Source organism: Vespula pensylvanica, chromosome 24, assembly GCF_014466175.1.
Source record: "Vespula pensylvanica isolate Volc-1 chromosome 24, ASM1446617v1, whole genome shotgun sequence".
In the NCBI taxonomy this organism is placed as follows: Eukaryota; Metazoa; Arthropoda; class Insecta; order Hymenoptera; family Vespidae; genus Vespula; species Vespula pensylvanica.
This window is the reverse complement of record NC_057708.1, coordinates 61106-87086: the sequence shown is the minus strand read 5'-3', so window position 1 is coordinate 87086 and position 25981 is coordinate 61106. Positions and strand designations below refer to the sequence as shown.

At 43.5% G+C, this 25981-nt stretch overlaps 3 protein-coding genes across 15 annotated transcripts; 2 read left to right on the top strand and 1 right to left on the bottom strand.

The window, feature by feature from the left end:
* The first annotated feature begins 347 nt into the window (after positions 1–347).
* Positions 348–6104, top strand: LOC122637122 (phosphorylase b kinase gamma catalytic chain, skeletal muscle/heart isoform). 2 transcript variants are annotated; one of them, XM_043829057.1, is made up of 9 exons: positions 349–823; positions 1314–1489; positions 1642–1926; positions 2023–2113; positions 2326–2462; positions 2647–2744; positions 3435–3518; positions 4188–4346; positions 4422–6104. In XM_043829057.1, the coding sequence occupies exons 1-9, from the start codon at positions 732–734 to the stop codon at positions 4554–4556; spliced, it is 1257 nt and encodes a 418-aa protein (XP_043684992.1). In that variant the 5' UTR covers positions 349–731; the 3' UTR covers positions 4557–6104. The 2 variants fall into 2 exon arrangements, with proteins under 2 accessions (XP_043684993.1, XP_043684992.1); XM_043829058.1 differs by lacking the exon at positions 3435–3518 and having other exon boundaries at positions 348–823.
* A 274-nt stretch (positions 6105–6378) lies between these two features.
* LOC122637111 (max-binding protein MNT-like) lies at positions 6379–18293 on the top strand. 12 transcript variants are annotated; one of them, XM_043829026.1, is made up of 12 exons: positions 6983–7177; positions 9494–9995; positions 11681–11752; positions 12699–13031; positions 14259–14383; positions 14462–14724; positions 14819–14987; positions 15803–15986; positions 16071–16348; positions 16455–16977; positions 17151–17291; positions 17538–18293. In XM_043829026.1, the coding sequence occupies exons 2-12, from the start codon at positions 9845–9847 to the stop codon at positions 17939–17941; spliced, it is 2643 nt and encodes an 880-aa protein (XP_043684961.1). In that variant the 5' UTR covers positions 6983–7177; positions 9494–9844; the 3' UTR covers positions 17942–18293. The 12 variants fall into 12 exon arrangements, with proteins under 12 accessions (XP_043684957.1, XP_043684960.1, XP_043684961.1 ...); XM_043829022.1 differs by lacking the exon at positions 6983–7177 and adding an exon at positions 6379–6687 and having other exon boundaries at positions 14259–14724; XM_043829025.1 differs by lacking the exon at positions 6983–7177 and adding an exon at positions 6700–6968 and having other exon boundaries at positions 14259–14724.
* Positions 18294–22372: 4079 nt separating this feature from the next.
* Positions 22373–25960, bottom strand: LOC122637124 (arrestin domain-containing protein 17). Its single transcript, XM_043829062.1, has 7 exons — positions 25609–25960; positions 24917–25072; positions 24586–24797; positions 24331–24513; positions 24038–24249; positions 23741–23910; positions 22373–23622 (listed from the first exon to the last, which is right to left on the bottom strand). The coding sequence occupies exons 1-7, from the start codon at positions 25721–25723 to the stop codon at positions 23489–23491; spliced, it is 1182 nt and encodes a 393-aa protein (XP_043684997.1). The 5' UTR covers positions 25724–25960; the 3' UTR covers positions 22373–23488.
* Positions 25961–25981: the final 21 nt, after the last annotated feature.

The following is a 25981-nucleotide window of genomic DNA, read 5'->3' as shown; positions in this document are numbered from 1 at the left end:
GTCGGAACGCTATTGCAAGTACGTACACGCGTGCGAGGCGAAGGCGATCTTGAACCAATAATAGAGTACGGTGTACTCCGCTATTCGTCTATTTTTTACTTTCAACCATGTTCTATCGATACGTGCCTCGAGATCGTGATCCTAAAATCGTAAAGATCCTAAATGATCCTAAAATCGGAGGAATATTTTTCCAATAACCGTCGATACGCGTCGAATTATTCGTTCGCGGTATTAGCTAATCGATATTCGACTCTGCGATATCGAACGGTATTAAGGCAGTATTTGATTCTTTTGTTCGTCGAGTCGACGAAATTCACAAGAGAGCCCCCTTTGCTTCATACGTCGTACTAAATTTCACTATTATTTTTGTCCAGTGTTACCACGTTCGCACGTTCTATTCTTCGTCCCCGTTCTTTCGAAAGCCCCACTTTTCGCGTTCCTCGTGACGATTCTCTTTCGTCTATGACAGTGTATGCACGTTTTATTTGTGTGACCTATCATTTATGATCGTCCGAACGATCGCTACGAGTCGTACAAAGTTTTCGATTGCTCCGACTACCGCGATCGTCGTCGAGCGAAAACGAACGGATAGCGTCTTGTGGACATGACGGTCGTCTCGAGTGAAGAAGTATCCGTTTCGTTGCTACTCGTATCCTCTGTACTCTTCGAGCATGCAATAGATATTTGCACTTTTTCCATGTGATGCAAATGAGACAAATCGCTCGTTTAAAATGGCAAAAGACGAAGGAGATGACCTTTTGCCAGACAAGGACGCCGCAAAGGGATTTTATGCGAAATACGAGCCTAAAGAGATTCTTGGAAGGTTCGTCGTACGTTCCATTAAAAAGTTCCCACTGTTTTTTCGAATAATATCTATTGAATTTGCACGATGCCCCCTGATTTCGTCATAAAACATTGATAATCGTTGCAAATACATGTAACGAGCAGTATCGCTATTGTCGTCACTATCATTGCCATCGTCGTTGTCTTTGTTGGTAACATCGTTATTGTTATTAATCTTTTTGCGGGAAAAGATATATGTATATTGAGATGTAAGAGATATAACTCGCGCGCGCGTGCTTCTTGTAATACGTACGTTACACGCATACGATTGCATTGTGCGCGCGCGCGCGCGCGCGCGTATATGTATATATTTATTATGTAATTGTATGTGTGCGTCCACACCGAATTTCTAAAGATAGCAACAATTTTATTCTATTATCTCGTATATTCTATATTCGTATATTCGTGCGTGCACTATATTTATCATTTTTACCAAATATAGTTTTCAACGAAAACTTTTCGTGTTGCAGAGGGATATCGTCGACTGTAAGAAGATGTATAGAAAAAGAAACTGGTATAGAATACGCGGCTAAGATTATAGATATTAGCAACGAACCTCACGAGTCTACCGAAGGACATACTATGAAAGATGCTACGTTACAGGAAGTACATATTTTGCGTAGAGTAGCCGGACACCCTTATATCAGTAAGATTTTTTAATCGTTACGTTAACCGTTGTCGTCCTCGAAATGGATATCAAGTTTATTACGACGTTATCTCGTGGTATCGTTCCTATGAATTTTACCAAAGTCACGTATATTGCTGTTTTTTAAATCTTAATGTCTCTCTAATTTTCAGTTGAATTACACGATGTATTCGAATCTAGCACGTTTATATTTTTAATTTTTGAACTTTGTAAAAATGGGGAACTATTCGACTACCTCACATCCGTCGTAACGCTGTCCGAAAAGAAAACGCGTTATATCATGAGACAAGTATTTGAAGGAGTTCTGCATGTACATAATCAGGGTATAGTTCATAGAGATTTGAAACCAGAAAATATATTGCTCGACGATAGCCTTAATGTAAAAATAACAGATTTTGGCTTTGCAAGGATGTTGAAATCTGGAGATAAATTATACGGTTTGTTAAATTTTCGTATATTTGGGAGGAATCCGTGCAAGTACGAAAGGAAGAATAATTTTTCTTAATGCTTCCTATTTCTCCTACTATTCGTAGATCTGTGCGGAACACCCGGATATCTAGCACCGGAAGTCTTGAAGTGCAACATGTTCGAAAATGCCGATGGTTACGGATTCGAAGTCGACATGTAAGCGCCGTTATCTATTTTCGATAGTTGAGCTTTTATCGTTTGCCAAAGGAAATGTCATTCGTTAACCTAACCAACATATACTTTCTTAAACTAACTAACCGACAAAAATATATGCAGGATATACCATAACTGTGATCCATTGATTTTCTAATGATGTATGCGTTATGTGCATAATAAGGGTCTACAAGCCAATGTTTATCTCTTCTCAGATGGGCTTGTGGAGTGATTATGTTTACCTTATTAGTTGGTTGTCCCCCATTTTGGCATCGAAAACAAATGGTCATGCTAAGGAATATAATGGAAGGAAAGTATTCGTTTACATCTCCAGAATGGGCAGACATCACAGGTGTGACATGTTTTTTATATATTTATATTTCGTTTATTTCTAAGTAACTTTGAACGAGAGACCTTTTTCTTTCAAGATTCTTATTCTTTTTGTTGGCAATATTTCGTATTGCTCTTGCGTACGTATACGCGCGCGCGCGCGCACACACACACACATACATATATATATATATATATATTTGCAGAAGCTCCAAAAGATTTAATAAGAAAATTATTAGTTGTTGACCCAAAAAAAAGAATATCGATAAAAGAAGCATTGGAACATTCTTTTTTCCATACAGTGGTATGTATTTTCATGAAAAATTAATGTTAGTAAAGTTCGAATATACAAAGCATGTATTATATCTTAAATGTTTTCAAAAAACATTTCCTATAGTTTGGCATAAGATCGTATTGTTTCGTATTTAGTTATATGCTTATATCAACGCTGGTTGTTTATTTTATGATTACGTTAAAAAGCATTATTAAAGAACGAAAAAAAAGCAGCATCTCTCATTTCTTCTTCTTCTTCTCGTTGTTTCATATCCATTATAGCGAATCCTCATATTTTTTTATGCGTACAAAACTTTGTTTACACGATGTATCGTTTTACATTTCCAGCCTAGAATACGGCAGCGGTGCAAAAAACATTAACAATTATTGGATGTAAACATGAAAGACTACGGCTTTTATGACACATTCGTTCGTAGCATTTAACGATTATTTCTAATGCATTCGCTTCCCATTGCACATATCATTTACATCACGTATTTGCAATTTTATACAAAACTATATCCAATTGATGTATACGAATTAATTTCTTTTTGACTAACAAAGGGCCGCAGGTACGAATTACATACGTCAGTTCAAACAATGCTGTAATTTATATTTCTCTACGAGTTACTAAAGACAATTACTGCAATTTTAACAAGATCAAGTCATTTCGAATTTTTATTATCGTATCTTATATTGTAAAGAACTCTTAACGTTACAGTTGTGGGATCAAGACATCGCCCCTCTAAAGCGTTCACTGTCATCTAACTCACGACGTCTGAGTAGGATATCTCAATTAGCTTTGGTAAAAAATTATTTCTGTTATTCTTTTGTTTGGGATTACACGAATTCTAATTTTCTTCTACCATTTGTGGAATAACTAACGATTAATAATTTTTCCGGTTAACGTTACTTGTACAATCGTTTTATGGATCAAGATACCGTTTTCTTAACGTCTTTCATTTATTAATCATTCCACATAGAGATACTTGTAACTTTTGAAATTTCTTTCACCTCAGATTTTAGAACACGCCGTTCTTATCTTCAAAATTGTTTCCCTTCCGCATGTACTTGCGATTGGAATGTTTTTTTTTTTTTTTATAACAACTAAGTACTTATTCAACGCTACGATAATTAATAAATAGAAATGAAGTTTTATTACGCCAATAATACGCATGTTCACGCTTTTCCATTTTTATGCATAAAGTAACGTAGTAGACTAGTAGATTCCCTTTAAAGACCGTCTCCGCGTGCCTCTATCCGATTGTGTGCGCGAACGTTTCGATATCGCATAGAACGATTTTTAGAACGTAATCGATCGTACAGTTTTGAAATTTGGAGTAAACGGTCGAATGGTCTAGCATAGTTACATTTATGAAATGGAATGATACATGATAAATAAACTAATTTGATTTATTTTATTTTAATCGTTAGTACTCGTTTATATTCTCTTAATTCGTTTGAATTCGCACAGGAATTAAAGGCAAAGTCATTTAATGCACGAAGAAGATTTCAGTTAGCGATTCTTTGCGTTCGAGCAGTGATACGTATTAAACGACTTCACATTACGCCCGAACCACTTTCGACTCAAGTGGCTTGCACCGATCCTTACAGAATAAAGATCTTACGAAAGGTATTGAAGATGTTACAATTTTTAATTATTTACGTTTCAACTTTGTCCAATCTCCTTTTTTTTTTTTTTTTACAGATTATCGATGGCTGTGCATTTAGAGTTTACGGGCATTGGGTTAAAAAAGGAGAAGGACAGAATCGAGCAGCCCTTTTCGAAAATGCACCAAAGACGGAACTAAAACATCTTTACGTTAGCAATTTGAGTAGATAACCAATACTTTGTTAAAACGTTAGTTACAATTGGTATTTTATTACAATTTTAGTAAATTCGTTTTTATAATAGAGAAGACATAATTACAAACAAGAGTCGTCTTCGATTATTCTGTTTTCACAGCTTGTACGATATGCACGATGAGGATTTTTTTAACGTGTACTTTGTTGTCATTTAGTATGCTTCGTGATAGATCGAACGTGATTGTTTGCAAAAAAGAAATATATATAATTGTACAACGAAGAGAAGAATATTAAATATCAGGCTGCAGTAACCATAGAAGACTGTGGCCGCCCTTCTGCTTCAGGGTTGTGTAAAATAGATCGATTCTTCTTCATAGAATATTCGAGCGAAGAGTCCTCAAAGGTAGTGGCTTAAAGTAGAATGTAAACATCGATCGAGATATACAACGCGACGAATGAGGAAGATTTGAAATTCAAGAACATTGTACTGTATAATTTGAAATTCTTATTCAGAGATCTATAACTAATATTTATGTAGCATCGAAGAGAGTCGATGTTTTAGGAAAGGCAAAGGTTATATCAGTATTTTCTTGCTCTCATCGTGTTACAAATCAACGATTACAAATCGTAAAACGAATGGGAAAACGTAAAGACGGCTTAAAAATCAATATCACCCGCAATAATGTCGACGATTAGAAGGAAATTATTTGAAGGATCGTTAGAATTTTGCGTTGAGACACGCACACACGCACACAGCCCCGATGCTATTATACGACACGTCTCGTGGAAATTCAAGTTCTTGCCATACTTTTCCCGAAAACTCCTAAAGCAAGGCTGTTTCTTATTTTTTTTGGAAGCTGTCGTACGTTACCTGACAGAGGCTTTGTCTCTTACGAAGTCTCGGATGCAAGGTCTGGAGATCCGGACAGTCGAGCCATCTATCCATCGCGGCCAGTCCGTTGTGTGGGAAAGTTTCGTTTGGAAGAAGAAACTAGTAGTGTTGTTGATTTATATACGACAAACGTCATTGTTGTATCTCGTATGTTTTGATCAAAGTAAATTTTAAAGTTGTTTACTCTATTACGTGTGCGCGCGCGCGTGTGTGTGTGTGTGCGTGCTTGTGTACGAAACGATACCTATAACAATATCTATATATACATGATACATCATCTCGTGATAACCGAACTATGTAGTAGGATATTTTTGACGTTTTGTCAACGTCGTAGCTCTATTCTTTAGAGATAATATTCGATTTGTACGTTAATAAGATTCGTCGAAACGTGATTTTTATTCTTACAGCTACGTTACTTTCGATCGTATTTACACTCGTACGAGTGTTTGTAAACAATAAGAATCGAATCGTTTAATTTATCGAAAGTTCCATCGTACTTGAACCATCTACTCCGGCGTATAAAGGGAACCTTTATTTATCCATTTTTTTCTCTTTGCTCGAGCGAACAAAGACGACAAATAATATTTTAGTAAATTAGATATATAGTACTCGTACGTAAAAGAGTGTAACTCTCAGTGTAAAAGATTCTCTTCGAGGATTGTTTACGTAATAAAGGCTAGACGAAACCTTTTATTCCTGTCACGAGTAAGAATTATTTACCCGATCGCGTTTCGGCTCGTTTAAGAAAGCGGAGAATAATTTTCGACGCGTAATTTTCAGAAACGTCTTGACGAGAGAAATCGAATTAGCTCTTTTTTTTATTTTAATTCTGTAAAAACTCGTTGAAACGAGGTAGATTCTCTACGCGGAGACGCGCGATTCGACGTACGACCGAAAACGTCGTAGGAGGAAAAATGGAGTAATCGTGAAAACGATGCGCGCACACATTTAAGTAAACAACGAAGCGCGCCTCTCGGCTCGAGACATGGCAACTGCGCACGGCGATGATCCATGTGACAGAGAAAGAACGTGACAAAAGGTGGCAGAGAGTGACGCCGCCAAGATCGGAGCGAGTATTTGCCCGGGCCAGCCGGGTGTCGGGTGTGCTCTGCGTGTACGATACCTCTCTCTTTCTCCTTCTCCCGTTCTCCTCCTCTCGTCTGATCACTCCCTCTCCCTCTCCCTCTCCCTGTGCTACCCCCACCCTTCCGCTCTTTCATTCTGTCTCTTTCTCGCGTGCGCGATACTCAGCTCCGTTCTGGCGTCGACGCGAAAGGTAAGAGCCTAGTACGAAAGCTTTTCTTATAACACCCGGCAATTTACCGGACGATCGTAAGACATTAGCGAAACTCGCGTATATTTCGATCGGTCGTTGTACGATAATCGCGAAAGGTTCGTCGAAAAAATGCTGAAAAAAGTGCACTGGGTAACGGGCGACGAGATATGCAGGGAGCTCGACACTACTCTCACACGCCCAGCCGAACTGCTGCGTCACATGGGCCGCGTTCATTGGTCGATAGAGCAGGATGACGTCACGAAACGCACTACCATTGGCCCGTAAGTCGGAGCCCAGACACGTGAATCGTGGCCAAGCAAGCATGGCTGTTGATGCGCAGTGGTTAACACTTGTAAAATGTTTCTGCCACGCGCCAGATCGATCAGGTTATAACCATCGTGTGTGCTCCGAAACGTCTAGGGACGACCGGTGGCTCAGTTAACGCGAAACGTACTCCTCCCTCGTGTTCGGTTTTGCGTCCGTCTCTACGGTACGTTTGACAAGAGGAGAAAGATAGAGAGAGAGAGAGAGAGAGAGAGAGAGAGAAAGAGAGCGAGCGAGCGAGCGAGCGAGCGAGCGCGAGAGAGAGAGAGAGAGAAAGATGGAGCGAGAGAAAAAGTGTGTGGCGTGTGTGTGTGAAAGAGAGAGAGAGAGAGAGAGAGAGAAGAGATATGACGCGCGGAAATAATCGCGAGAGTGATCGATCTCTCTCGCACTCTTTTCTTTTGCGTCTTTCTCTCTCTCTCGCTCTTATAATTACCTCTTTCTCCTCCGTTCTCAACCTTATCCTTTTCTTCGAAAGAGTGTCAGAATTGTGTGTGAGTGCTACGTACGTACGTACGCGCGCGCGCGCGCGAGCGCGCCCGTGCCTGTGTGCACGAGAGCGCGCGAGTGTGAGTACGCTCGCGTACGTGCGCGCGCGCGCGCGCGCGCGTTGACTCTCACCGTGTTGCGAGCCGCGGTACAAAGTCGCGGACGTACGAGCCACTCTCTCGGTGCATTCTACGTAAGCTTTCCTCGTTATCACCACGCCCGCTGCTCGTCAGTGAGAGGAAGCTACCGTAGATCGTTATTCTATCGGGGAGAGAGAGAGACTATCGCCTATTTGATCGACGTTCGTGTAGAGTACGCGTATTGTGTCGTACGTGTTATGTCTAACGTTATCGCGCGTGTGCGCGCGTGTCTGTGTAAGCGTATAGGTGGTTGCGTGGCGTGTTTTCCGTGCCATAATAGATTCGACCAATGGGCGAATACTCGAGGCCATGACGTCACGGCACGAGGAGCTCCGATTGGCCGGCGGTACGTGCGTCGGCGGATACATCGCGAGCTTATGCGTGCGTGTGTCGCTTTGTCAGTTTATAAGGAGCTCTGCTCGATGCGTCTCCTCGTCTCGCGGCGCCGCTTCTTGAATTATCGCGCGCGGCGACCCCCGAATACTTTGAGATCGCGAGCTCCTTCTCCCGTCCCCGTCCCCTATCGCCCTTTCGCCCTTTCGTCGCTCTCCTGCCGTCCGACGTTACCCATCGTCTCTTTTACCTCCTCCTTTCGCCTCCTGTCCCTTTTTTTTTTTTTCCTATTTCCGTACGAAAGCCGAGCGTACGAGTTCGGTCGCATTCTTCGAAAGTTTCGCGTCTTCGTTGTCACGTTTCACGCGGATATTCCCCCGCCGTTCGAATCAACGCCGAAACCTCGTTCCTCGCTTCGCCTTTCCCGCCTCTTGTCTCGTCGTGCGTCGTGTCTCCCCTCTCCTCGCTCGTCCGTACCCTCGTCCAGGCTTCTTTTCTCTTCCCTCCCCTCGTGTGCAACGTCGAATCGTGCAAAAGTCGTCCTCGACTCGTTTCTAGGCTCCAAGTTACGTGATTTAACCGACGATCGCATTTTCCTCGTGATATTTTACCTCTCTCGTCGGCGTACGATGGTAATTTTCAAAGCAAGAGACGTTTCCAAGAGACGCGCGGAAGGAGAATGCGTCAATTCGAAGGTGCTGCGAGCGAACGACGTCGATCGTTCGATCTCCGGGTATCGTTGATATCGCGAATAAAAGATTAGCCGTCGGGATTTTATTCTCTGGACGAAAAACTGCCATAGGTTTGACAAAGTTTCATTCAATTTTTATTTAGCGCGATTGTCGCGGCAGCGTACTTGGCGCGCGGCGGCGGCGGCGGCGGCGGCGGCGGTGCGTTCGAAGGAGAGAATTTCTCTCTCTCTCTCTCTCTCTCTCTCTCTCTCTCTCTCTCTCTCTCTCGCTCGCTCGCTCGCTCGCTCTCTGTTGCTCGTTCAACGATACGAGAAAAAAGATAACAACGACGCAACGCAACGACAACACGACGAGATGGAACATTCGCGTGCGAGTTAAAACTTCTCGCTCCGTCCCTTTCCGCTCGTGCCGCGTGGGAGGGGACGAAGCGACGCTTCCCGCGCGCTCCGCATTACGTCACGCCTAAGTCACGTGACGTATGTTGGGACGCGCTACTAATCGCGTTCCATAACACATTGTTAAATTTTCAAATTGCTCAAAAGTTGGATCGAACTTTTGAGAAGGAGAACGAACGCGAAGCTAACGAAAAACCAATAGGAAAGAGGCTCGACGCAACGAGGCCGTTCGCTCGTCTACGACGAAAGGAGACGACGAGCGGAAAGGAAAGATTCGCGTAGGAACGTTTTCTCGTCCTCCTCGCTCTCCTTCTTCTCGGTCTTTTACCGATGGCTTTCGTTATTCGACCTCGCAGCTCCTCGTTGTTCCCCTTTTTCAAATTCGACGAAAGGATCGACGAACGTGTAATAGCGCGTTTTCTTTTCAACGCAGATTGGCCATTCGCGGTGGGTAGCAGTAACGGATACAACGACGGCAGTAGTAACGTCAACGGCATCGGTAGAAGAATTAGCTACGACGATAAGAACGACATCGACAACGGCGGTGGTGGAGGAGGAGGCGGCGGCGGCGGCGGCGGCGGCGGCGGAGGCGGCGGCGGCGGCGGAAGCAACTAACAACAACGACGGAAGGAAAGAAAGAAAAAGGAGTAGTGGCGACAACGACGACGATTCGTAGGTCGCGCAAAGGCGCGATACCGATCCTTGGGACGGTATCGTAAGGAGGAAGGACGGTATCGTCGCGAGCCGAAGCAACGTTATCGAGAGGACGATCGAATCGTCAAGAATGAGCCTGGAAACGTTGCTGGAAGCGGCGCGCTTCGTCGAGCAGCAGGAGAAGAAGAGGGAGCGCGTCGCGAGCAGTTCCTCCTCCTCCTCCGATCACCCGCTCGCCGTCGCTCCCCACTCTAACCATCACAATTCTACCGAGCCACGTGGTGAGTACCACGCGCCGCATCTCGACGACTCCTCACGCTTCTCCGTCCTCCTTCGTCCGTCCTCGAGCCTATCGCTCGCGTACGAATACAACGCACACACTCATACACAGATACACGAGTTTCCCCCTTGCGAGAAAGGCGCGGCTGCGTTTCGTTACTCTTCTCCTTGGAAATTTTCTCTTCGGTATATACCTTTCGATCGCTCGATACGCCGATCGTACGCGAACCACGGTGGGAGGGCTGACTGGTAAACGAGCGAGTAAAAGTATTTATCGTCGAATAAGGGGTCATGGATGTTGGATGGCAAAAAAGTTTCGATTCTACGCGAGCGACGTCGAGTCGGATGGTAGCTCTTGCGTTTCGTCGTCGTCGTCGTCGTCGTCGTCGTCGATGGAGGAGAAGGTCGCGAGCGGTTCGTACGGGGCGAGCTCCGGTTAAGTCGCGTCGAGTGTCGTCGAAGGTAGAGGTCCGGGCAAGCGATAGTGCTCACCGACGAGCGAAGAGAAGTGGAGTGTAGTGGAGTGGAGTGGAGCGGAGAGGAGAGAAGGGGAGGGGTGGGCACGGTGACCGTGGTGCTAAGCGCCGATCGACGCTGCCAGAGGAGGGGGCTAAAGACCTGGAACGTGCCTGCCGTCGGAGGGGAAGCGAAAGGAACCCCCGGTCAGTGACTTTAGAAACTACGACAGATTTTCTGCGCTTCATTCACGTGCTCGCGCGCCACCTACTCCCATTGCCCGTAAAAACATTATACGCGCACCTTTTTACTCTCTCTCTCTCTCTCTGTTGTGTGTGCGCGCGTATCTATCCATCTCTCTCTCTCTCTCTCTCTCTCTCTCTCTCTCTCTCTCTCTGCTCGTACATCTTTCGTTCCATTTCCTTAACAGTCGTCCATCGTTGGTTTCTTCGCCACTCGTCTCTTCGAAAACGATCCAAAGGGGTTCGCATCCAAAGGGGATCGTACGTACGTACGATCGTTCGCGCAAACGTCCGAGCGACGACGAGAGCAATAAGCTCGCGTCGACGTGGTGTCTCTTCTCGAGGAGAGAAAGAGGGGAGAAGAGTAAAATGGCGTAAGCGAGAATGGGATCGAGCGAGCGTACGGGGGGAGCGTGCGCAGCGGATGAGAAAAAGAGCGAAGAGCACGCGGCTACGAATGCGGCGGTTATAAGCGAAGCGGCGCATACGCACGGAGTGCATACGGAGCGCGTGCATCGCGCATGCTCCTTGTCCCCGGCGAACCCCCACCACGCGGGACAGACCGCGTGGCAGTCTGATCAATCCACGATGTTGCCGGTTCCGTCCTTCTTCCTGACCTGCCATTGAGGGGGAATGGGAGAAAAAGTAGAGAGAGAGAGACAGAGATAGGAGACACCGGCTCCCTCGTCGTTCGCCTCTTTCACTAGCGCGCGAGCTGGTACTCGGATTTTCCCCTCTCTTCTATTATCCTCGACACGCTCTCTCTCTCTCCCCCCCTTGCATCACGTGGAGATGCGGCTCTTTCAATTTTTCATTCTTTATCGACCTGTGGATTCGGCCGTTAACGGGCGATACGAAACGCGCGTTTTCGCGTTTCGGTCGTGTTACCTTTTTCTTTTCTTTTTTTTTTTTTTTTCTTAACGAGCTAGTCGTTTCCTCCGTTACGAGCAAACTCCTTGGAATAAGCTCTTTCGTCTTTCTCGTTGCAGGTGTCAAATTGAAAAGGGATCGTGCCGAGCCAGATGAATTTCTTTGCGAAGAAAAAATGCTCATCATCGATGGTAAGTAAACTCGTTGACGTTTCTGGTCGTTGCTCGAATCGCGCTTCGACCTTTCTTGTCTTCCGCGTATCTCTCTTTTCCTCTTTTTCGAACGTCGCGATCGTTTTACGTGATCGGCGAGTGGGAAAAAGGGGGAGGCGTCTTTCTGCTTCGAAGCAGTGACAGGGGTCGGTTGTTTGGTCGTGTGGTGTCAGTCGACGTTAGCGAGTCTACGCGGTTTGAATTTCGTTGCATCGATCTTTTACGAAGAAAGCAAAAAAGGGAAGAACGAATGTATCTTGGGTCTTTAAATCGTTCAAGAATCACGTTACGTTCTTACGACGCGTTGACTCGATATTTGAAGAAGGAAGAAAACTTGACGAACGATTCCAGAAGCAATCTCGTCCTCGTCGTCGTCGTCGTCGTCGTCGTCGTCGTCCTCGTCGTCGCCGTCCTCGTCGTCGCCGTCGTCGCCGTCGCCGCCGTCGTCGTCGTGTTGTCACGACGAGCGAGCGAGCGAGCGATCCTGTTGCTTCCTTCGATGCTACCATTCTTCTTTCGCGCGCTCTCAACGAGTTTCACGGTTCTTTGTCTCGTCGCGTCATTGACTTAATTTATTTTCGGAAATGTACGTAACGCAAAAGTATCCTTGAAACGGATAAAACGTTAAATTGTAGTAAGAGCTGCAGCCACGTTGCCTGAATTTTCGCGTTAAAAAGATCGGAAACGGATATGCGTATGTATTATGAATTGTGAAAAAACCTATATAGAAATAATCAATTTGAAAAGTTTTGCGAGCGCGTACGTAGGACCGTCCACGTGGATTATTCGCGATCGCGTACCTTTCGAGATTCGTCGAACGAATAACGTTTAAGCATCAAACTCTTCTCGGAGAAGATGGACGTTTCGTTGAACGGCGAAGATACCACGATGACTCGATCTCGAAAAAATGTCAATACCATTGAAGGTACTTCGGGGGCGGATTCGAGGAACGACGACGACGACGACGACGACGACGACGACGACGACGACGACGACGACGACGACGACGACGACGACGATGGCGACGGCGACGGCGACGACGACGACGACGACGATGCGGACAAAGACGAGAAAGACGGCAATGACGTTGTCGTCGAAAGTAAAGAGAGCAATAACAATGTCAGCGGTCTCAGGAACGCGAATAATCTCTCATCGACGCAGGTCGTCGGTATAATCGATGTAGTCGTCAAGGACGAACCTATACGTAACTGGATGTGCCCTCCGCCCAAGAAAAAATGGATACGACACTATTTCCTCGGTGAGCTGACTATCGCGACTTTTTAACGATTTCGTCTAAATCGTCTATAAGCGATCTAACGATAACGATGACAATTTCAAAAATCGATTATACGGGATATTAACGCTTGATTTTGTCGAGAAGCGAATAGAAAAAAATAATCTACCGCTAAAAGGAAAAATAAAAAATAGGTTACGTAAGAAGTAAATAATTAAGTTTCAATTTATCCCACTGCTCATTTTTTTCCATCGAAAAAAATATCGCTCGCGCGCTCGTAAACATTTCTGGCGCGTTATCTCGCGGAACGCGTTCCTATCTCGGCCGTGACATTGTACTAAAGCCGCGAAGAGACGGCTAATCTCTTTTCGACGTTTACTTCGATCGTCCATTCGGGCCACTATTTTTTCTTTCTTTCTCCTTCGGTTCTTTTCCCCAAACGCGGAGATCGAAACGTCTCGCGCGACGATTCTTCGAATATCTCTTCTTCCTCCTACTACCTTTTATCTTTTTCGCCCTTTTTCTTTTTTTTTCTTTTTCTTTTTTTTGTTTTTGTCTCCGAACTCTCGCGTACGTGGAATTCTCGTTTTAGGATTCTCTCGTTCGGTTCTTCGTTCGAGTCAGAAATAGATGGAAGAAACTGCGAGTTATGCGACGGGGCTTTGCCAAGTCTTTGGTACATGAATGGAGAGTTAGGCTGCATGCGCGTACACGTGCCGCGCTAATTTATAGCGACGCGGCGAATCGAGTCGCGAAGAAGAAAGTTCTCTCGGGTCTTCGTCGTAGCGACGAGTTTCGACTACGCGCGAACAATTTTCGCGTCACGTCGGGGACGCCGTACGATTTCGTGAAAAGTAGAATGATCGAAGAAAAAGAGTAGGAAAGAGAAGGAAAGGCATTTCCGGTATCGCGACCTCCGCGTTCGAGTTTCGACGGGTGAAGGCTGTCGGGCGAGCGAGCGAAAAACAAGGCAAAGTCGGATCGAAACCATCGCCGTCGGTGACGAAACACGTTCGCTAATCTTAGACGAAAGTACGACCATTCAGGTTCGACCGTAGCTCGAGTACTTAAATCGCCTTTGCGCTATCGCCGAACTCGAAGGATCGCGCTTCGATCTTAAACGAGTCAAATCTCTATAATACGCATTCTTCAATAACTCGGACGAAATTTTTTCTTTGCCGGAGATCCGTTCGACGATATAAATGTACTTGAAAGCGATCGTACCGATAACAATCCGTAATAACGTTTCAGAGGAGGAGCCGTTGGAAAATACCAGAACAAATGGGAATCATACGAGCGTTTCTGCCCGAGGGAGTCCGGTGATCGCAAATTCCCGCGCCACGCCGCCGGTCGCGAACGTCAATCTCACCAGTCACGTAAATGCTCTTCATTCTGCCTCTCATCATCATCATCACCATCATCATCACCATCATCACCATCATCATCATCAACAGCAGCAGCAGCAACAACAACAACAACAACAACAACAGCAGCAACAACAAATACAACAGCAACAACAGCAATCACCGGCGCCACCACCGGCGCCGCAGTATCAACAGCAACAACTTCATCATCATCATCATCATCATCAGAATAATCATAACACGACGCAAAATCATTACTTGGAGAATCACAATTCGAATCACTCGCAGCAAAGCGTCGGCAATCTCGTCGTTGACGTGGAAACTGGTCACGACAATAAGAAACACAGAAATGGGTAAGAGTAACGTCGTTCGATTTCCGATAAATGATTCGTGCGAAGAAAGTAAAAAAAAAAAAAAAAAAAATAAATAAATAAACGATCGTTACAGGCCGTGCGTGATTCGATCTGGTACAAGAGAGGTACACAACAAGTTGGAGAAAAATCGAAGAGCGCATCTAAAGGAATGTTTCGAGCTGCTCAAGAGACAGTTACCGTCGCAAGATGAAAAAAAGTCGTCGAATCTTTCTATTTTACACGCGGCCATCAGACATATACAGGTACACGGAATAACGGCGTCATTTATTTTCTTCGGGACGCTTACGATGGTCCTTTATAGAAATAACTCGACTCGATCGTCTTGCCACTTTCGATCCGTTTTCGTTTCGCGCGCGCGGATCGCGAAAAATAACGGCCGAACTCCAAGTATCGCTGCTTAGGTGCGAGGCTCGGGTGAAAGGATTAGATCATCGTGTTTCGACGCAACGGTACGGGTTTAGAAATGCGCGTCGACTCGCTTCGTAAACGTCGTGCAGTGGGTGAGGACGAAAAGATCCTGTCATATTTTGCTCGCGTCGTTAAAGAAATCCTTTAACGTCGTGCGATACTCGGACCGTTCGATCGATCAGTCCGAATTATTTCCTCCGTTCGTCGTTCCTCGCGATACGCTTTTAAAGAAATTAAGAGATTGCAAAGGTGGGAAGAGCGTGGAAAGGGGAAGGGATAGGGGTGGGAGAAGGGAGGGGGTAGATGTATCGCGAAACAGTTCGAGCCACGTGCTTCGTCGAGTCGCGCGTGCGTCTATTAGCGCAAAGTCCACCTTCGCTCGCCGACTTTCCCCACTCTTTTCCTTTCTCTCCTTTCCGTCGATCATTGCGCCACGTGCGCACAGATTCAGGACGAAAGCGAAAAGCTCGAAAGGACAAGTGTCGAGGGAAGTTCGAAACCGATGTCGTCGGTCGAGAGTATCTCGGTCGACGCTCGAAAGGGTGGAACGCCACTTTCGAGGAATTTCTTTCGAACATTTCTACGGTTTGTACCTTGTGTTTCTTTTTTTTTTTCTTTTTTTTTCTTTTTCTTTCAATTTTGCCTAAAGGCGCTGAGAAGAAAAGAGCGCGAGTACGAACACGAGATGGAAAGGCTGGCGAGAGAAAAGATTGCGGCGCAACAGAGGCTGGTCGCTTTGAAGAAGGAGCTCGCGGCAACGTGGGATCACATCGACTTCAATACTCTACTGCCAGAACAGAATTCGTCCACGGAAGCTGCGGCAACGAAAAATGGTAATGACGAAATAGATTAACGTAGTGTCGCGTCGATCGAATGATAGATTCAACGGTGGAACGCGTTCGCTCGCGCTATAAAAGTTCCAGAAAGCATGGAATTCGAGGTGGCCGGTCTTGCGCGCGGCGGCACCAGATACAGCAGTACGAGCAGTCTTAGCAGCGCTGCGACGGCTAGCTCGCCGCAAGCGCTTCAAACAACGAACACGAGTTCCAATATCCACAATCAAGTAGCTACGGCCGCCGTAGTCTGTCAAACGCAGGGATTGAATCTTGCTCAAAGTTCGAGGGAAAGTCCACCGGCGAGCTCGAGTCCTGGCGTGGGACCCGCAGGGACGCCTACCATTCCTACTCCGGCCCAGGTAACGAAAATATGCTTCTCTCCCTCTCCCCCCCCCTCCTCCCCCTCTCTATCTCTCTTGACATCTCAGCTTAGGTCGGCATACGGTCACGGTGATCTTTTCGCAGGAGAAAGTGGCGACGTCGCCCACGAATTTGGTGCAACAGTCTCATCTGCATCTACCGATAAGCGCCCAAATGTTAAACACGGGTCAAGGACTGGCGACGATCGTGCCGACCCTTTCGCATATCGGCCCTGGTCTCAGGGTGATACCCGGCGACACCAGGCAGTTGCTCGTTACGCATGCCGCCGCCGCTGCCGCCGCCGCAGCCGCAGCCGCCGGTGCTAACAATGAATCCCGGCCGCTCACGTTGGCCGTGCAAAATTCTTCGGATCAATCGAGACCGCTGATTGCCGTGCAATCCAACACTGGAAGCGAGCCAAGGCCCGTGGCGCTGGTCGTTCACTCGTCCACGGCTAACGACAATCGTGTGACGTTCGTGCATTCTAATCTGTCGAACAACGATAGACCGTTGGCTCTCGCAGTGCAATCGTCCGCGAGCGACGTCAGACCCGTTACGTTCGTACATTCTGGAAACGAAGGAAGACCGTTGGTTCTTACCGCTCACTCTCCCGCTTTAAACGTCTCCAGTGAGTATGTCGATCCGGAAAAAAAAAAAAAAAAAAAGAAAAAAGAGCAAACCGTCGATGCCTACTTTTTCTTTTCCTTCTTTTTCTTTCTTTTTCTCTTACCATCGAGGAATGTTATTCTTCGTTTCGATTACGCGCATCGAAGAGAGATACGTGATCTATCGATTTTATAGATGCCCAAACGAGAATCAGAACGGGGGAGACGACGCAAACCGCGCATAAGATGGTCGGAGGGGTGACGCTGGTCGGTGGAAACGGTTCGGAGCTAACCAGACTTCCCGGTGGCGCAGAATTGAACATTCTCCCCGCAAACGGTGCGCTTCGTTCCTTGTTATCTTTTACTTTTAAGCGAACGCACCATGCTCCAAGGCCGGGTCGCAAGGTGGTTGCGCTCGCGCTATGATTCGGTGCCAAAGAAAAAGAACCATTTGCAGAACGGCTCGCGCGAACGGCTTAGGTCGCGAGTCGCTTTGAACGTGGACGACAACGATCCACCTTTCCACGTTCTTACGAACGCCGACAAACGAACGCGCCGATTAAGGATTCTTATGTCGTTCTAGGATTGACCTTGAGCCACGCGGGAGTCTCGCTCCAAACAACGACGGGAAAGGCGGGTTCGACAGTGATGCAAAATGCTCCGTCCACAGAAAGTATAGCTCACATAGTCGGCCAACATACTCCTCTTTCCGGTCTGACGCCGATAGTCACGCCGATGACCGTGGTCTCTCAAGGGAATCAAGTGACCGCTCACATTCTGGCACCGTCGAGTCTTGCGGGAAAAATGATTACCACTCCCATTCTCAAGTCCGTGGGACAAATGCCGCTCGTAAATGCTCAGTACCTTAATACCACGACATTGGTCAAGCCGGTGGTCGTCGTCAGTTCTCCATCGAATTCCACTTCACCGTCTACGACGACGGCGTCTATCACGCAACCTTCCTCGACCTCGCATTCAACCGTCTGACAGAATCAAAGGAAGATCAAGTTAGTTTGAGGAAAGGTTACTTTACATTGGACACCGATGCGCGCGACTCACTTCCATCGCCCTTTTGTCCTGTTCCTGTACGTTCGCTGGCACTTGTAACGCGTTTGTCCCGTTCGCGGTATTCCTTAGCATCTATCGGTCGAAGTGACGGCTATTGCGACTACGATTTCAATCGAAACGATAAAGCGATCGTAGTAGAGCTACGTGGGTTCTACGAGTCTTGAGAAAATAATATTTTGCGCTTCGATCCTATATCATTGACATCGAACGAGTTTGTCTATTTTCCATCTTTACTTACGTTTCTTTCGTTTTCTTTTTCTTCCTTTTCTTTTCTTCTTCTCCTTCTTCTTCTCCTTCTTCTTCTTCTTCTTCTTCTTCTTCTTCTTCTTCTTCTTCTTCTTTTTTCCAGTCACTTCTAACAAATTCAACATTTAGATGTCTACACTAAATTCTGGCAAATTCGGGTGTAAACTGAAACGACATTGTCGTCGTATTCGTTCGTACTGTTTCTATCATGAGAGTACTTCTCCGATCGATATTCCTCTTCTCTCCGATCCGAACGTAAACTTAAAAGAGCATCAAAGAATCGATGGAATTTTAATTATCGCAGCGATCGACGCGATCGATCCAACGTAACCGTATATAAATCTCTAATCGGCATATATTTCTTTTACGAAGTTGAAAAATCTTCTCAAAGAAAAAGGATCTCTCGAATCGTTATCTTTGCTATCGCATATTTCTCTTGAAGAAATTTCCATCTCCGTTTATCAATTACGAACGCTTCGAACGGGATGTCCGTTGACGCGTATAAGAAATTCGGCAAGATATTTTGTTTGTAATATTTTTGCCCGTAGAGTGCGAATAATTTAAGGGAAACTACCTTGACCGTATCGCAAATGTTGATCAAGGAAAGTCGCGAATTTTTGCGAACGGAATAGCACCGATCAGTGCTACATTTTTACGCTAAATTTGAAAGTGATGTTTAACATTGGATGAAATCAATGTTATCTTTCGACCTTATCCTTCGATGCAATCGAGGAAAGTCGAGCAAAAAAAAATGATTGATTCTTTAAGCGTGGGTGTGATCGGCACAGTTTCTTCTTTCTTTTTTTTTTCTTTTTTTTCTCTCTCTTTTTTCTCCTTTCTTTTCTTTTCTTTTTTTTTTTCTCCTTTTTTTTTTTTTTTTTTTTTTTAGAGATAAAGACACTAGAAGACTAAACGTACTACGAATGATATAAGCGACGAAGTTTTTAATCGATCGTGCTCTGGCTGTGGACACAAAGTGATCGCAATTTATTCAAAAATCGCAAATTGAACTTTCTTATGCCGAAATAACAAATTGTATAAGTTGTCCTTCGAATAAGTTCTAGTATTTATTCTTTTATATATTTATTTTAATCATGCAATTGCATGTTACTATTCGGCTTAACAGCATGCCTAATATCTATTTACGATTCTTATCTATTGATTTCTATAAATATATCAAGAATTTCCTTGCGCTATCATAGGCATTCTAATAATTCCAATATAAAGAAATGACAAAGTTAAGCAATATATAAAGAGAGAAAATGTTCATCTGTATCGGGTCTCATCATCGTTACATGTGTTTTGCGTGTAATATTTCGTCCATACCGATCCATGTCGATGACCTTATCAAGAATCATTGTTTTTAATACCAGCACGATTACGCGTAGAAGTCGTTGGGTGAACTCGACGCTTTACCACTCCGACACAAATCAATCATAGGTGAACATTTTCATTTTTTCAGTCGTTGCGATGGTTGAAGATTATCTTACTGAATGTTGATGGCGATTTTACAGCGTACAGAATCGTAAATACCACTAATAATAAGAGAGAATGCAAGTGAGAGTGAGACAGAGAGAGAGAGAGAGAGAGAGAGAATAAATGTGAGAGAGAAAGGAAAAACTTAAAAAGCGAGAAACGCTCTTTGGTTAAGATGAAAGAAATAAGAAAACTGTCTATAGAGATAAGTAGCGCGTAGCATTCTGTACATAATATCGATCTATTCGTGGTAAAAAGAAAAAAGCGAACGAAGAATGAGAAAGAGAAGGAAGGTGTGTGTGTATATGAACAATGTGATATAAGTAACGAATAAAATAAATTAGCATCTCGTGTAGCTTTTAAGAAAACTGTTAAATCGTTTACAGCGTAGAGACGTATGCTGCTAATTATTATTTACTAACATCCATACGAGATACGAGATGAGACGTATAATTGTAAATAGAATAATGAAATGATAGAAAATTACAAAATATAACTATATTGAGTAAGATGGGAAGGAAACAAAAAATTGGATAAAACACTCGAAATTTTGGACACGCTGGATATATCATCCCAGCTAGTCAGATTCATCGTACGTGTTTCACGCGCGATAAGAAACATCCGTGTAGATTGTACTCTCGAGTGAATGCGACGTGAGAAAATAAATGTGATCGAGCGTCTAATTTCGAGTGTTGTTGTTGTTGTAGTAGTCTATGTCGAATTTTGTTATAACCTTGTTTGGTATATAAAAATTGATATCTCTCATGGCTCTTCGGGCAAACATCTTGTTACGCATTGGATGGTAGAATATTTATAGGAAGCCGTCGACCACGGTCTTTTCGTCAAGAGATAAAATACATTTTGTTTTTAAACAAAGAGTGCAACAAAAATCACAATACAGTCTATTAAAATAAAAATATAAGTGTGAAGGTCGCCCAATCCTCCTAGTAATGATTTTAGTTTTGTCGAAGAAAACTCAAAGCCGAGCGAACCGCGTTTCCCTTTCGTTCGAGTATTTCATTCGTCTCGAGTATAATCCGAAGAAAAAGTTAAGCCCGGAATTGCCCGACTAAGTTTGACAATATTTCTTTCATGTCAATTGACAACAATCGTCGCAAAATCGAACGATCGAATCTCGATACATATACGCGCATATATATGTATATATCAAAGAGAATGACACAATCGGTTTTTTATTTTTCATTTTTTTTAAACATTTCTTTTTATTTATCTATTTATTTATTTAATTTTTGCCCCCTTTCTTTTTCTTTCATTAAAAATGCGTGAATGTAAAACCGTAAATGCCAAAAGATTTTATTATCCTTTAATACCGACTCCATTTTCTCATCTGCCATCTCGCCGATGATCCTGCAACAAATCAGCAACGAATCGTGTTTTTCTCGATTGGCCAAGTTGCACATTCTTATTTGTAGCGCACAAAAGTATGTACGTACGTAAACATCTTCTCATTGATTTCTCGACAATGTCGAAGAGATAATACATGTATCCAATGAGTAACGAACAGCGTACGACATTACCGATGATTCTCCAAATTCAAATAAAGGGACGTTAAACGATAGACGACGATGTATCTAACCGTCGGTTATACAGATTTCAATAATGCATATCAGCGCGTTTTCATAGTTGGATACATTATCGTTATTATTGATCATTATCCAACACGATGAACGTTGATTCGCAAACGATGTTCATTGCCCGATGGTCTCGTCGTATAAAGAGGATCTAATTTTTAGATAGAAGTTACGAATATACATCCGTAAAACTATTTTACCCAGTCATTCTTTGAGATATATAAAAATCCGAGATATTTCGTAATTCCATTTTCCGAAAAGTAAAACTTTACTCGGCGCGTAAATATCGAGATCTTTCGTGCTTTTACACGGTCCAAGAGCTGATAAAAACGTTCTACCGTTAGATGGTGTTCTTGGTTAATACTTTTTTTCTGATTAATAACTCTTTTTTTATAATTCCAACTGAAAAGAACAACACTCAAACTTTCTTTTATCTGAAAAAAAACTATGAAAATATTTCGTATTGACGAATCGTCGGCTGGCGCTGCGTCATAAAAAATTCGTCGTACGTTCGTTTTATCGAAAAATATTACTCGTTTATAAAACTTGAATCGAATAAAATGAGCATAATACGACGGCACGCGTACACACATTTACATTTTGACGCACGAAACATACAAATGCAAAAGGACGTACCAACGTTTCAAGTAATTTCGGATGAACTTTCAGCAATCGTGCTTAAAAACTATAACGAGGATCTTTTTATATCCATAATAAAATTTTTTACTTTTTTTTATCACACGTATCAACTTAACAAGTCAATTAAGTTTCATATTGATTTATACAACCGAATGATGTAACAAAATCGTACTTAAATCAGATATAACGAAAAAAATCGCGGTATTAATAATTGATCGCCAACGCTTTCAATATTTACATCTTCTTTTATGGGGGGGATATATGGAATTGCGTTAAAAAGATTTTCATCGTACATTATGTGGCTAGGCCTTCGTACGAGACCTCTCAAATTTAATATCTACGGAGAGATATCGAAACGATTCCTATTATACGAATCGATTGCTCAATAAACAAAATCTTTACGAAAAATCATGATTATTTTGAAAAAGCACAAGTCTTACAGATGATTTCTGATAGATACAAAATTAGATTGTCCATAGAACTTCAACAATTTCACACGCCTATTAAATCGTAGTACTATTCTATAAGAATATCGTGCGCACACCTCAAAAATAAGCTGTGGGTTCGAAATCGAAGTTAATCGAAAGCTAGTTTCTTAAGCGTAATAGTAAAATATTATCTGTACGATAATTAGCGAATATAATATGTAATAATCGAAAAATATTTGCGCGTTTCGAGCTGTGCTTTATAATCTACAAAACACATATGTATAAAACGATATTGTACTTGCATGTAAAGCAATAAACGTATTCGAAATTTATCGTTTACAAGCTGGCAGTGAAGTTTACTTTAGATCGATGCGCGTGTTTTTATCCCTCGTCGTATAATTTCGTGACAAATAATTCTTTAATGATCCATCTATAGTCCAATGTTTTGTCGTATATACAACGAAGTCGTAGAACGTAAAAGTTATAGCATTACTTGTACTAACGTAATTGTATGATAGGATGGTATACATATACTAGATATAATATACGATAGTACTTATACTATAACTTTTATATTACATTACTTTTTGTACTAGTATGTCATACCAATGCCTGTACGTCTTGCTTGTTGCGTACGTACTGCCATACCAGTACAAGTGATATCATTTAAAAGTTATAGTAGTACGTTATACACTAGCGTAAGCGTAGCGTACTACTATACTACAGCGTATAATTGCACAGTACGAGTAATTTTATAGCTTTCACATCATACAATATGATTTTCGGTAGGATGCCAGGACCAAATATAAATTGTACTTTAAAAACATGAAAAAATTCAGGTTTGTCGTAAAGTAATATTAAGTAAAATGTGATAAAACGAGATGAAACAAAAAAAAAAAAATACAGACGTATAAATGTGGGACAGGAAAATTACACAATGTTATAGGAGGATCGGAGGAGAGCAAAATAATTAGTGGGGGAGATCTTTCGGCGTCGTTCTACGAAGATTTCTTCCAAATATTTGCATCCGCAGCACAAGATAGAAATGTAACGAAAACTTTTCCCTTTAATGGATTCGTTTCGTTTCATTGGCCCGTCGGAAAATGATAAAAGGGATATTTCGGTGCGAAATGATTCGTAAGACCGATCACGTATTCCGACTCGCCGCGTTCTCGTAGATTTTTGGCGCCATACGTTGATTCCTCGTACGACGGCGGCGCTACGAAATTATCATAAAAAAATTGTAACGTTAGATCGTTGCTCAACAAGATTAATAATAGTAATAGTAGTAATAACGGTAATGATGAGATCATAGAGAAAATGGAAATAGTCATTACGTAATTCTGGATATAAATTCGAAGTAGGAGATAGATAATATTTTTCAGAAGTTTTCGTTGGCGAAGCGGCGAACACTATGTTCTCGGGAGGAGCACTTGGTATCTGATAGTTCACCAACGGTATCGTTCCCACGAAAACGGGAGTATCGCTCTTTAGATTACGATGATACCTGTTGACGTAGAAACGAAAAACAAATTAGAACGCGCAAAGGATTACTATTAAACTTTAAACGTCGATTCGATGTTAAAACTACTGTAAGAAGCGCAATGCGTTTGCAAACTGTCGAAACTACGAACCATCCCTCGATGCACGCTTCGACCTTGAGACGATACTCGAGATCGATGATACCGCAACTATTTAAATTCGACGGAGGAAGGGCCGGCACGTCCAAGTTTTGTTCGTAATCGGCAGTAGCTCCGCCGTCGACGGGTCCTTTACTGACCTCCGTTACCACCATCTCCTCGATTCTTGTATCCGTTTGTGGACTGGTAGCGCGGAATGTCACGATCTGAGCTTGAAAATCGTACGTTTAATCGAACGTTCTCGTTGCATCGTTAAATACGTTAGACCAGAGACGATTTCGTTGTACCTTGCAAAGGCTCAGAGTGACGCGATCCACGGTGACGTTAGATAAATTTTCAACGTTTATCCTTATCGGCATCGATTGACCGGGAACGTATCCTCTGACGGGTAAAGAATAGGCGACGTTCAAAGGTGCACTGGTGCAGCAAAGACAGCAAAAGGATTTGCTCATTTCCTCTCTGATTCGTTCCTATCGAAACCAAGATGCCAACTTTACTTCATTTTTTCCTGATCGATGTGCCCTACCGATGACGAGACCTACCGATGTCCTGGGTTCTTGATTCAGATCAAACGGCAAGACAATCGTGAATGCCGCTTTGACTTCCTGATCAAATTTCCAAGGGCGATCTAAGATGGCCTTGACCGTATATCGAACATGACCGAAGTCAGACTCGAAACTGCTCGGTAAATTCTCCGGCAAAGTACACGTGAACGGGAACTTGTGTTCACCCGCCTGTATCTCGATTTCATTTCCTGAAAAACGAAGCAACCGAAATGGCGAGTCGTTGAAGAAAGAAAGAACAAAAAGAGAGAAAGAAAAAAACGAAAGCGAGGAAACGACGTTTACGAGGAAGGTCTACGCGCGTTATTACCAGAAGCCGATCCGACGAGATAGTACTTTGTCTGAAAATATTCTTCGTGCGCGTTGAACGTCGTATTCTCATCTCGATAGTTTCCCGTATTGTCCAACGTTTGTTTATCCGTCGTCCAATAAGTGTTTGCCTCTCCTTTTACCTTGACGCATATACCTGTAAATCGAATCGAAAGAGTTTAAACGAGTCGGTATTAGCACAGAAATAGAAACATATTAACGGTAAATTAATGCTAAAAGAAGTTACGCGGAAAAATAGATGGATATATTCGATTCGTAGACCGTGCGATGATGGGTGCGCAACGCGTCAGCTATAATTAGAGCTCGCGATTCCTCACGGGAGAAACGAGAACACGTAACAGCAAGTGGATTACCGATGCCAAAGAATTACGCGTTTCCGTGAATTCCCATTTCTTCGGAATACCCTTGAGAAGTGCGCTTGCGTTGCGCGGTACAAGACGGAGAGAAAGAGAGAGAAAACGATAATCGAATCGGCCTTAATACCATAGCACCACGTCGAACGGATTACGACCTCCCGTCTCGTTGAAACAAGTTGTTCGCTCAAGGTCAGTCGGAGTCGGTCGGTCGGTCTATCGATCGATCGATCGATCGATCGACCGATCGATCGATCTATGAAGTGACGAATCGTCATCGAGGAAAAAATAACTATGACGTCTCTCGCGTCCGACTTACCGCGAATCTTTTTTACTCCGTCTAGAACCAGTACTATATTTCCCGATACCATCTGTCCGGGATAATAAATTTTCCATGGATTATCAAAAATGATCTCGAATTTCTTCAAACCCATCTTGACAGAGACAGAGAGAGAGAGAGAGAGAGAGAGAGAGAAAAAGAGAGCGTGCCTTATTTTCGAACCCTTCTTTCTTCTCTCCTACTTATCTCATTCCAACTGCAACATTCGGAAGCACTGGAAAGCTCTATATCGGTCTGCTCGTAAATGCCGGCACTCACGGAGCGACTCTCGCGAAAAGACGCGCGTCAACGAAAGTCGACTCACGCGTGGCGCCGAGTATGTCGAAAGCGAGAAACTATTCTACGTTCTCTA